The following is a 13,006-nucleotide window of genomic DNA, read 5'->3' as shown; positions in this document are numbered from 1 at the left end:
GTCTAGAATACAAACCCAGGCAGCAGAGTGTGTCCTCCAATGAGTTGTGAATTGTTTTTGAAAATTTGGGTTTTAGAGCCATGATTCAAAACTGTTATATTCAATATCTGCAGGATCTGACATTTCTGGTCCACATCTTTTACCAGTGAGAGCACTCAATGAAGTCTTCATTGGGGAATCTCTTTCATCCAGGTATGTTTAATTGTTTGTTGTTGCAGCAAGGCACAATTGACTTAATTTCTTTTTATGACATTGCAATGGACAATCAGTGATGGGATGTCTTTGCTGTCAAATTTCAGTTCTAGTCCATGAATATATAACACTAATCGTATTGTTGTTGATTACAAAGTGTATTTTCAGAGATATAAGTGCAGTGATGTTAATTTCTGGTTTTCCACCTTCCTGTCTGGCCATTCTTTCATCTTTCATTATTCCTGGCTGTTTTCTTTCCTCTTCATTGTTTTACTCCTTTCCTCGTTAGTTCTTATGTAACCAAATTACTTCAGTTACTATCTTTACAGTGGATTGAAGATTTAAGTATCTGTCCTTAAACTGCCTCCTCTTCTGCATCTCTTCTTAAATATTTTTTCATAATCTTTTAGCATGACCAAGCGGAAATAGCTTTTAGCATGACCAAGTACTCACTTCCCTGCCTCTCTGTCATTAGAGGCAAAGGTATCAGCCTGCCTTTGGCAGAAGCTTTGTCGTTGTGGGAAAACACTTACTTGCTTGTTTTAAGGAAGCAGTTTGTATCAAATCCTGGTACTTCATTAACCAGGATACCTTTGACTGTCCTTTCTGTCCTGAAGATCAATGCATTTCTGCCAGCCAAACGATAACAAGGATGTCGAGAATGTGATTGGGGCTGCGGGAAAGGAGTTAAAACATGATCCTTGGTCAGGATTTGGCTAAACTTTTACTTGTATTTTATATCCCTTTTCCCTTTATTCTGTATTTTTTTTTTAAACTTTAGAGTGTAACATCTTCTTGTGTTTGTACAGTGCCTGGGACACTGTGATTGCTGCTGGAAACAGTATAAATGTTCCATGAGTGCTTTATCTTCCATCTGGACTGCAGCCTCAGACTGGCAGAAGGAACTAGTCTCAAAGAGATACAAATTTTGCTCTCTACTAAATCAAACCTAATTTTATCAAGATTCTAAAAAGTTTCTTTAACATACAGTGATAGAGGAACACAAAGCTGCTTTCCAACACTTCATAACAGCCCTCTCCTTCTGAGTCACAAATACATTGTGCTCTTTGGTTCCAGTATATTTGAGAAGCATTGAGGAACACAATGCCTGTAGGAACAAATCTCTAGTAATAAATAGTGTGTTAACAGGACCTTAAACTTGAAGACTTAAATAGTGATATCACACAGATGAATCTTCTGTAATGTTCAAATACACGAGTTTGCTATATATTAAGACAAAATGACTCTAGTTGCTTCTTCCAAGGTCTTATTCTGTGTGTCAGTTAAGAAAACAAAAGAAATTGAAGGAAAAAAACCCACCTTTCATACCCAGCTTGCAAAAAATATCTTAAACTGAATCAAGCTGTGCACCTGTGTTCTTAATTTGTTTCCAGTTCTTTCATCTTCCCATCTTCTCAAGAGTGAGTACACAAAAAGCCCTTAGTTACTAAGAATCTAAACTGTTTGACACCAAATATTCAAGAGGTATATTCCTAATCGATCCAGACTGAAACATTCATCACCTAAAACAGCTCAATAAGCTCCTTTTACTAAGAAAGGTGAAACTCAGTCATGATGAACACAGTGAATGTGGTGTTTTTCTAAGCAGGTAGCTATTAATCTGAAGACTATATCATACTGTTTGAATTAGGCACTACGAACATCAACAACTTTAGTTCATAAATGTGCGCCTGGATGTTCTGAAGCTTGTCTGGTCTCTCTAGGCCTAACATTAGGAATCCCCTGATATATGAATAATACCATGCAGAATGATGATTGTACCCCAAGACTTACTACATTTGAGTTTTAGGAAGAATTTGCCCTGGAGAGAAACGTAAGCCTGCTGACTGTTGTAAAACTAAAGCTGTTCGTGAAGAATCACAGTGGATTTTTAATTACTGAAGTAATCAAGAATTCAGCTTGAAGCCATGCTATTACTTACTGACGTTGGAGTGCCTTACCTTTTAGTGTTCCCTGGTGTAATTTTATGAGAACCAATCACAGCATAAACACAGTTTTTTGGTATTTCAACAATTATGCAAGGAAGGTAATGTATTTGTAGTTTCATTTGTAAGTCCAGCAAACCCTGCTTGTATACGAAGCTATTTCCAGATGAACCACAGAGTTCTTTGTGCATAATTTAATAGGAAAAGTGGCTGCAGAGAAACGGCCTAAAAGTTCATGCTGCAAATCACTTTTGTCCATTATAAAAACTACTATAAAACAGTGAATTAAAAGTGACTGCCAAATCGGAAACACTGTGCAAAGCCTGAGAAATTGTCATCCAGATTTGAAACTAGCCCCTCTAAATTTTTATGTGCCTGATAAGGCTGTGTGTTCTGTCTTATTCAGGGAGAACTTTAAGTCCTGCAAACCCAGTTTTAAATTCTCGCTTCATAGGGCCTCCTATTATGAGATATCAGTTGATGATGGTCCTTGGGAAAAACAGAAGAGTTCAGGGCTTAATGTGTGTACTGGAACAGGATCAAAAGCATGGTAAGTACATGTTGCTGCTTTGATATAAAATATCGTTTCAGATAAGCTAGATGGACCTATTTTGCTTAAGCATTTTATCCATACTGAGACTCTCTTGGGCTATGGGTAAGTCAGTGCATGTCAGTTATGTCCAAATATTCTCACTGTTGATATGGTTCAGAGCTGTCTCAGGTGTATGAGAAGAGCAGAGCACCCCTCACTTGTAGGTATGGAGAGAAGAGTGAAAGGGTGAGAAGCTGAGGCATTGAGACAGAAGTTTACCTTAGGTGTAATTGTGGTGAAAGAGCTGCGCGTGGAGAGGAATGGTTGGGGGTGGTGAGGGAAAGAGATTCTGCTCAGACTTGCAGAGCATATTGGGGAGATCTCTGAACTACTGTTGTTGGCTAAAATTAAAATGCTTAGATGAAGTAGCTCAGAAAACTTATATGCGAATGGGAAAACATGTACTTGGAAACACTGTTAAGTGTTCTCTGGCACATCTACTGACCATTCTCCTTCCAGGCCTCTTGCCTCTTTCAAACTTAATTGAAAGGGCACAGTCTCTTTGCCAAAATATTCCCCTTAAACAAAGACAAGCATATCTAAGCAGAGCTGTGCTAGCTTAATCAAAGGGGTAAATTATCTTAACTTCAGTTTAAACAAGCTGCAGTACTGCATGTAAGTCTAATCAATTTAGTTTTGAGATGTGAGAGATGTGTACAGTGAGAGCCTCTTTCATTTGGAAATCTGGCTGGGCTTATAGTTTAAAGTTGTACAACAGGCCCTGGATTTATGTGGCAGGCTAAGATGAACTAAAACTGAAGCTTTTAATGAAATTCAGAAATGAATATTCATGTTGTAACCATGGTTACTGGGTTTTACTCTTCATTGTAATTAGAATTTTGTATTCAGTCAGCATAACTTAGTCCTGGAGGCTGCCCAGGATGAAGTTGGCAGACTGCTAGGGGAACTCCCCTGGTGTTCAGTACCTTGGGAATGTACAGTCTTAGTTTAAAGCTGTTCTTTTTGCATTTCATTTGCTTATACACTCTGTACTGAGCAATCTCAGAGCCAGGGACCAAACTCCAGGATTGCCCATCTCCATTGCTGTAATCAGTGTGTACTGCTGGACTTCTCTAAACTGAGGCCAAGCCTCAGTGGAGTGATCCTCTTTAGCCTGTGGTTTAGGGGCTCCCCTGGGATTTCAGTCCTCCTTGGACTGAGAGGCATTTAAATGTCCAAGTGCTTCCTTCAGCTGCCAAAACTTGCATAAAAGGATATCTAGTTGAGAGAGAGAACAATTTGAAACTGTGCATCCCAGTTTCTTGCTAGCATCTGCTCAGGCTTGCAGGTAGGCAGTAAGAGTCTTGGAGAGAGAAGGAGCCTTGGACAACCACCCTCAGCAGCTCTGTAGTCTGTTAGTTGCATAGTGGATGTCTGTTGCAGTCTGAGGTGTTTCACTGCTATGACAGAAGTGCTGGACTGAGGATTTTAAGTTATAGTGAATAGACCTAGGCAACTGAGATGTTCACAGTACTGCTGCAGAGAGGCTGTGATTAGTACCTAATCCCTTCTGAGCCTGGGCACAGGAGGGAGACTTTTATTGGAGTTTAGACTTGGTTCAGACGGAGGCTTTATGCTGACTTGTTGTGCATCCAAATGTGGCAAATGCAAAAGCGTCTGATCTGACTGTTCCTTTTCTGTATACACCAATTCTTCTGAGATTCAAGCCCACACCTTAGGGTATGGACAAAGAGGCATAATATTTGTAAAGAAGTGTTGGGTCCCATAAATGAGAACTAACAGAAGGAATTAATTAGCGAGAGGTGGATAGAAGGGATAAGAACACACACAATCTGTAGAACTGTCATGCTTCAGGTTTTTTAATGCAGACTTAAATCACCAATTATTGGGATTTTAAGGCAGGAGGATTATTGATAAGGAGACTACGTCCTATGCATCATGCTCTTCTTCCCTGAAGACTTCACTTAATGGATTATCAAGGTTTACAAAGCCACAGGTAGATGTCAAACCAAGAGTTAATTTAAGGCATTTTTTTTGAAGAAACTGATGTCAGCTCCCACTTAATAGCATCATAGTTCTTCATCTGTGTGGAAGATTTTTTGTTTTGTTTTGTTTTTGTTTTGTCTTTCTCCCAAGTTGTATTGCTTAGCAAACAAGACTTCTGCTTCTCTGTCTAGGTCCTATAATATTAACAAGGTAGCACATCAAGCTGTTGAAGAGATCCTTAAGATCGGTGAGTGAACAGTGTGGCATTACTGGCCAAGTTTATATAAAGATACACCTATCTAATTGGGGCTCTTTCTCTTGGCTCCACAGCTAAAAAGCATGGAAGTTTGAATATGCCATTGAACACAGAACTAGTACAAAAAGGTTAGTGAAAAAGGCAAGATTTCTTTAAGGTATCTTAACTTTGACCAGTTCATTTTGTTCATACTCTTAATACTCAGCACTGCTTTCAGCATTTTAGCGCTCTTGCAATATTAGTCTTTCTTACAAACGTTGTTTAGGCACATTTGGTGAAAAATGTCTGATGTGATATGACAGCACTTATTTAGACTTTCGTATGTATAGATCTTCAGGAGAATTTCAGTTCTCCCATGATTTGAGACACAATATTTAAGCACCTGAAGAAAGCTGTTGAGTGTTCATCATGCAATAGAACTGAAAGGAATCTTCTGCAAAATTAATTTTTTTTGCAGGTGAAGGCTATTAAACATCTGGCAAGACTCAATATCCCCTCTTGGTAGGGAAGCTGCTCTTTCCTGGAGGAATGTGTGTTTCTGAGAATAACTAATTTTCTCTGGAAAAACTAATGGCTGATTTCTCTATTTACAGTAACAAATGATTACAATGAGTCCCTGCTCTACAGTCCAGAAGAACCAAAGATGTTTTTCAGTATTCGAGAACCTATTGTAAACAGAGTTTTCTCAAGTAGCCGGCAGCGTGGCTTCTCTTCAAAGTAAGTGTTGGCCATAGCAGTCACTGAAGCGTTATTTCATTCTGTGTATTTGTCAAAGTATGAGTAATCCAGGAGTTTCCCTTGAAGTGTTTCAGCATCCAGTTTGTGTTTTGAGGGGCATGAGTATTGTTCTCATAAGAACAGGAAGAAAATGTTTCCAAGTTGTGTTATGCCTTTTTAATGTTTGATCCATGCACAATCTGACAGAATAAAAGAAAGTCATCGTGCCCAGTTTTGGGTGTGTGCCATTTCCCCAAGTATAAGACACAGGCATTGACAAACTGGAGTGTGTTTCAAGAAATTGAAAGAAATTCAAGAAAGGGCCACTGAGATGATTAGGGGGCCAAAACACATGGTGTATAAAGGAGAGACTCAAACAGTGCTTTTGTTTAGCCTGGAAGAGACAAGACTAAGCAGGGTGGATCCAGTTGCTGTCTTCAGCTACCAATGGATGGTTATAGAGGAGACTTGAGGTAAACTCTTTTCAGAGCAGAATATGAGGCAACAGCCATGATTTTACAGGATGGAAGATTCTGATAAAAAAAGGAAAAATTTTTCACAGTGAGAATGGTCAGGCAGTAGAACAGGTTGTCCAGAGATTGTCCTATCACTGTCCTTGGAGATAATCAAACCTTGACTGGGCAAGGCCTTAAGCAATCTAATCTACCCTTGAAGTAAAGCCTGCTTTGAGTGCAAGGTTGGACTAGATGCCCTTCCAAACTAAATTATTTGGTAATTCAGTCATTTTAACTTAGGGCACTTGGCGCCAGGGGAGGTTTAGATTAGGTACTAGGAGAAATTTCTTCACCGAAAGGATTATCAAGCACTGGAACGGGTTGCCCAGGGAAGTGGTTGAGTCACCATCCCTGGAGGTATTTAAAAGATGTGTAGATGTGGTGCTTAGGGTCATGGTTTAGTGGTGGAGTTGGTAGTGTTAGGTTAACAGTTGGACTCGGTGATCTTAAAGGTCTTTTCCAACCTAAATGATTCTATGATTCTGTGATTTTTCTGGAGCTTGCCACAATTAAATATAAACACATGCAACTGTTAGTTATCTGTTCAGAACAACTATGTTGAGAACAATACAATATCTGAGTTATTAATTAAATGTTAATTCAACCTTTTATATCAAAATAAATGTCTAAAGGAGCTCTGACTTGAAGGAGACCCAAATTCTGCTCCTTTTGAGCCACATCAGTGTTACAACAACATTTTATGACCTAGTAATAAAGGACATCTCTGGCTGCTGGGACTATATATTACGATATTAGATGCCCATTGTGTATGTGTGTGTCATGTCTTTAAATGTTTACTGCTTCTTAGTCATTTGGATCTGGGAGTTCTGAAGGGTGAGTAAATCTTAAGAGATGGTAAGAGGAGAGGTTAAAATAGGAGCAAATAACTAATCATCCATGGGTTCTACAGGACTAAGTCTTGTCTTATTTGGAGTCCTCAGCATGGGATATACTATAAAAACTATACTGGAGCTACAAATGTCTGCATACCTATGAGGGATATCTGCCCATTTTTCTGATTTTAAGTAGAATTCGCTGCCTGTCACAGTTGATTTTTTAGCTCTTGGTACTAGACATCTCCCCATTGCTGTTTTTTATCTTTTTTGACACAGTAGCTTCCCAGAGTGAAATGGAGGAGTGGAACATGCCTCCACGTTCTTCTGCAGTGTCCAGACTTGGCTGTGCTTTAGTGATGCACAGGCCAATTAAGCTTTGACACTGTGGTTGTGCTTCCAAGCTTTTCATATTTGTGAAGGATGTGTCTTTGTGAAAATTTAAGTCACTGGATAATTGTTCATTAAATTTTGGAGATCAGAACACTGTCTAGACCAAGGCCTAAGTCAGAAACACAAGCACATCCATGTGAGACTGCAGTCTTGCAGCTGCTCTGGCATAACTATTGGTTCTCATTTAGCAATATGAAAAACGTTTGGAAAGTATTTAAATAATATTTATTTAATAGTGTTCTTGCTTTCTACATGTGTGAAAGGATAAATTCCAATGGCTGAGTTAATTTTCCTTTTATAGGTTAAGTGAAGAGGAAGATGGTTAATAACTTTATTCTGTCTTGTCCAGCTCTAAAAGAGCTACCTTAAATTTTATAAGCTTAAATTTAAATTTATTAGCTTAAAGATATAGTAGTCAAGCTCTAATATTGACAGTAATATGCTGTGATACCTATTTATGATGTTGCCTGGCAAGCATTCTGACCTTCAACTTTGTGTTTGAAATTACCTTCCCTTCTCTCTGTGAATGATTCATGTAACAAAATAACTATATTAATATCCAAATTATTTGAATCTCAAACATTGCTAGTTGAAACTGCACGTTCCACTTAACATGAAGACCATACATTAGAATCATAACTTAATTGAAAACTTTTCTGTGAAAGATTAAGCAAATCACTATTAAATGGGATCATCAGTAGCTTTCTTTAAAAAAATACACCTGAACTGCAGCTTTCAATATCAAGTGTTATGTTATAGGCTGTTCTCAGACTCTTGGAGCAATAGTCTCCATTTGAACAAGGCTTTCAGTCCTCTCTGGACTCTTTGTTGTGTCTATACAAAGTACTGATAGGTTGGGGGATTCTAGTGCTTAGTACCATGCTAAATTCTTCTCAAAGTGTGCTCCCAGGTAATTAAGCATTTACTGACCCACACAAAGGAATGTCCAAGAACCAGTCCTATTGTTCAGATAAGTGCTTGTGTGAAATACTTAATTTTTTTAAGCTATTTTGTGAAAACTTATTTTTTGGGTTTTTGCAGGGTCTGTGTCCGTTCCCGTTGTTGGGATGCATGTATGGTTGTAGATGGAGGAACATCTTTTGAGTTCAATGACGGGGCGATAGCTTCAATAATGATCGATACAGAGGATGCACTGTGCACTGTTCTGCTGGAAGAATGAAGGACCCTAGTGTCTTCTGCTGAAACAATTCTGGATCCAGAGAGGGAAATCCTGGAGATAGACAGCGCATCACAATGTTGCATTAAGTTGGAAGTTGGCCTTTTTGGATGCAAGAGCGTTTGGAGGAAGCTTGAGATGCTTTTCACTCCTTTGGTTTGGCAAAATCTTAGCCTGATATTTAAGCTCTTTCTGCATCTGGTGTAAAAGAAATGTATCTGAAGTCTTACCTCTAACTTCAGTGAAAATTGACATTTTAACCTGTAAGGCAAACATGAAAGAACATCTTTTTAAACACAGGTAGATGGGTTCAAGTATTAAGTCAGTAGCATTAAATATTCAGATGTACAGTTTTGTAGTAACAGTCTGGGACTGATGAAACTAAACACCTTCATACATATACTTTTGTAGAAAAGTTGACTGTCAATCTAATGATTTGATGCAAGGATATATAGATTTTGGTAAATCCCGATGATGACATAATAGAAATGGAAATACAAACCTTTTGTATGCTTTTAAAAAATTTTACAACTTTGTAGTTTCATACAACTTGTGACAATTTTTTTTTGCTCTTCCAATATTTTTTCTACTTTGTAGATTTACATCAAAAGTAAAAGTCTGGTTTAATCACATCTTAAATGAGGTAGCTCTTACCTTTTCTCTTTGGCTAGAGAGGGACATGAAACCCAAAGGTTTTCTTGAGCCTTTTAATAGGAACATACAAACTATAGGAAACATATTGAAGTAAGATATACTCCTTCACTGAATGGATTAGCTGGCTAGTAGGTGTTCGGTCACAGTAGTGTATGTAGGTGGCTGTCATTAAGAAAGATATTTGGCATTATTAAGTTGAATGGTTTGGAATTTTAGGTTCCAAGTTTCTTTATAATTGAAGAAGAATGAGATGTGCTGGGTGCTAGTAGTTGGAGCACAATACCTCTATGTCTCCCAGTTTTCCAAGTATGTGTTTCTAACTTCCCCAGAAAGTTTAAATTTCCAATCCTGTGCTGAATTCTACTGATACTTAATTGGCAACAAATTAATTTTACTTTTACCTGCTTCTGATCATGTGTTAGGTAAGCAAGTTGATAATAGGAAAAAAGCTCCAATGATCGAAGAGGAAGTGACTTTTGGATAATGTTTTAGAGAAACTGTGAACTATGACTGCCTTTGAAAGCCTGTGCTGATAATTGCATAGATGAGAGGGCAGAATTTGACAAAATGAAGATTCCTACAGGAGGAACTCTTCTGCTACATGACTTGAAACAAATGTGTTTTGTCCTGCCTACTAGAGATCTACTTCCAAAAGTGAGTTTTCTTCAAACTACATTTTGAGTAAAGAGACTTCTGTAACAGATGTTCTCAGGTCTAATGGAAATGTTCTCCAGTATGGCCAATCAATGTATTTATTGCCAATCAGAAAATGTAAACTCATCTTTATAGGTGGAGGAAGTAAATAAATGATTTTTTCCTTGTACTACTTAAGTGTTTGTGTTCACTGTAAACCAGAATTTAGAGGAAAGTGATTTGACGAGACCATTCAATTCTAGGAAAATGTGAGAACTGATGGAGCTTTTTGAATAAGCTATCACTGTTTGTGTACATTTCACCTCTTAACAGGGGCTGCAGATTGAGTTATTTACACTATCTGCTTGAGTTATCAGGATTGCAGACCAGAAGGGGAAATCAAAGTAACCAAATACTCTTTCAAAACTTGGTTAAGTTCAGGAACTATCAGAATAAAGCTCTTAATGTCTAAAATAATCTGCAGAAGTGGTCTAAAGGTAAAGATGCAAACGACTAATCTTTCTTTAGAAAGTTGGCTGCAGAGAGACTGGGGTGTTTTAGTTATTCCTAATCCATCTGTAACCAGTTAAGGATGGTTTATGTGCCTTCTGTCTAGTACACCAGTCAATATACTGTCAAGATTAAAAAAACCTCAACCCTACCAATGCCATTAATTTATGACTTCCTGGGACTTTACCACTGTGTTAGATCAGAGGTTTACGTATTGAAAATGTCCTTGAATACCACATAGACAAATGTATGGCAGAAACCCTGTCCCCTACTTATTTGGAGATAGTTGTGTGCAGTAATCTTTTAATGGAGACTGATTAGTCTGATCAGGGTGCATACCTCTTAAAGATGCCTGTCATTCCTAATTATGAATGCTGAGACTAAAAGGCAATGTTTTCAGGCCCTACAGACCCAAAGTATGATCTGGTTTAGGGCTTGGTAAGAGATTTCACAGTCAAATTTGTAATTTACTTAGCAAAATGGAAACCTGACCTACTCATGAGTGGCCTCTACTGGTTTTGTCTATATTTAATTGCACTTCTGTTGAAGCATTTACTGGTGAATGCTTGATTTAAAAAACTAGGATGATATAATAGAGGATAAACAGTAAGCAGCTACCTTTTTTATTAAAGAATTGCAGAATCCTTTTTAAGGATCCTTTATTACAAAGGATTGCAGTACAGACAACTTACCTGGTAGACAGTATCCCGTGACAGGACCAAGTATTGGTTTAACACTGATTTAGTGTGCCTGGACTGGCAGTGAGCTCTGCACCTCTTCTACCTGCTGAATCAAATCCATGGTCTTCTCATTTAGTGCCAGTCCACACTGTGTTCTGCTAAACTAGACCTGTCATTCTTTGCTTTTTTAAAAAAAGTGGTGTTTATACATTATGTAATAAAAATTAAAAACTTAATAGATAAATGAAGCTGTCCTATGCCTTACTTCAACTTCCAAAAGTGTTCCACATGCTCAGCTGTTGTCCCATCCATCAGTCATTTTGTACAATATAGCAATTCCTTAGTTCATTATTAAATGCAAGAGAAGTTGTATGGGTTTACATTGTGCACAGAGAGAATTTACAATAGTGCTGTGTTGCAAAGATCTACTTTTTTTCTTGAAGTAATTCAGGGCATAAACCTAAGGCTGCAAACTGAAGCAGCAGAATATCCAGCATCCTCCAACCTCCCATCACTTCTCCACTCCAGCTTTCACAAGGTATGTGCCCATTAACTCCTTTATAAGGGGCACAAGCCCATTAGTGACTCAAGTGTTACTTACACACTGTTAAATTAAATAAAAAACAAAACAACTTACAACAGATTAACAAGATAATGCTGTATTTGCCATATTACAGAAAGTCAAGTTAAATACCAAATTCTCATACTATCTTTCCAGAGTAATTAATCTGTTCTGTACTATCAGGTATTCCTGAACTCTTTTCTTCAGATTGAGATGGGAAACACTATACCTATGCAACATCCCTACAGTAATGCTGTAGGCTAACAAACATCCATGAATAAATTCACCACCTGCTTGCTTACTGCATTCATGGGAACACCACCAGCATATTTGTGCCCTACACAGAGTGCAAGTTTTGCTCTAGGACTTCTCAGCTAACACTTACACCTGCTGGAACATTCCAGGCTTATGCACAAGGACCCTGATAATAGACTCAGATCAAAGTTTTATTTAGAGTCATTACCTGTCCCTATCCTTAGTTTGGTTTTGGTTTTTTTGTTTGGGTTTTTTGGGGGTTGGGGTTTTTTTTTTGGACAGTTACTCAGCTTTTCATATGACTTTAAAAAAACCAAACGCTAGACAGTAGTGATTAGTGTTACAGATACAAGAAGTGAAATGATACTACAAACATAAGCTACTATAAAAGATAAATTAATGTCTCTTAATAGCACCAAAGCATCTCATCCTTTTGGCACTCATGCTGCAGCCCCAAGTTTTGTTTTTGGTCTTAGATCTAGAACCATTTGAGCACTCCTCCTGCAAGATTTCTGACAATTTATCAGTTGCAGTTGAAAGATCTTACTCTTTAAAGGAAGTCGGAGAACATTTTTAAGTTTTATCCGAGATCAAGCTCACAGAAGCTACATTCTGTAATATTTAATCAGAAAATCTAGCACCACAACACGAAACAATTGATAACCAGCATCTACTTTTACAGATGCTTATTCTGAATGGGCTTTTCAGACTATATTTTGCTAACAATGAAGAATACTAAAAACAGATGTTACCTTTTTGGACTGCTAAAGAAAAACTTCACTGTAGCTCCTTTATATTGCTTCTTAACTTGTACAATATTGAGCTGTCTCTTAGCTGCTTTTGTGTAGTCATCGCTTCACTTGTTTACTGTTTTCAGGTTTGGTGAATTCAGAGTCAATCCTCTGTCCCTCTCACAGTGGGTAGCTTCTCATCTTACTGTACCTCTTGTTCAATTAAGGATGTGAATAAGTTTAATACCATTATTCATTTTGAGCTCTGCAAACTCAGAAAAAGACAATTCCTTAATAAGCCTTATTAAGGTATCTAGCACCTTTACAAGCCATTTCAGGAGTTGTAGAGCTGGAAGAGTTAGCCAAAAGCACCTTTAAAACACCCTAGAACAACAAAAGCTGCATCAGAACCT

The 13,006-nt window shown here is 37.9% G+C and overlaps 1 protein-coding gene across 2 annotated transcripts in view; it reads left to right on the top strand.

Annotated features, from left to right (window-relative positions):
* The window catches only part of NADK2 (NAD kinase 2, mitochondrial), a 34,312-nt gene extending 23,364 nt beyond the window's left edge, over window positions 1-10,948 (top strand). The window contains exons 7-12 of one of the 2 annotated variants that reach the window (XM_075488546.1): window positions 114-192; window positions 2,593-2,688; window positions 4,869-4,924; window positions 5,008-5,061; window positions 5,527-5,650; window positions 8,433-10,948. In XM_075488546.1, the coding sequence (XP_075344661.1) occupies window positions 114-192; window positions 2,593-2,688; window positions 4,869-4,924; window positions 5,008-5,061; window positions 5,527-5,650; window positions 8,433-8,571 (548 nt within the window). In that variant the 3' untranslated portion in view covers window positions 8,572-10,948. Of the gene's footprint in view, window positions 1-113; window positions 193-2,544; window positions 2,689-4,868; window positions 4,925-5,007; window positions 5,062-5,526; window positions 5,651-8,432 lie in introns of both variants that reach the window. The other variant, XM_075488545.1, reaches the window with a different exon arrangement.
* Window positions 10,949-13,006: the final 2,058 nt, after the last annotated feature.

This window comes from Mycteria americana, chromosome Z (genome assembly GCF_035582795.1).
Source record: "Mycteria americana isolate JAX WOST 10 ecotype Jacksonville Zoo and Gardens chromosome Z, USCA_MyAme_1.0, whole genome shotgun sequence".
Taxonomy (NCBI): domain Eukaryota; kingdom Metazoa; phylum Chordata; class Aves; order Ciconiiformes; family Ciconiidae; genus Mycteria; species Mycteria americana.
Note: the sequence above shows the minus strand (reverse complement) of the source record. Positions and strands in the feature narration are given on the sequence as shown.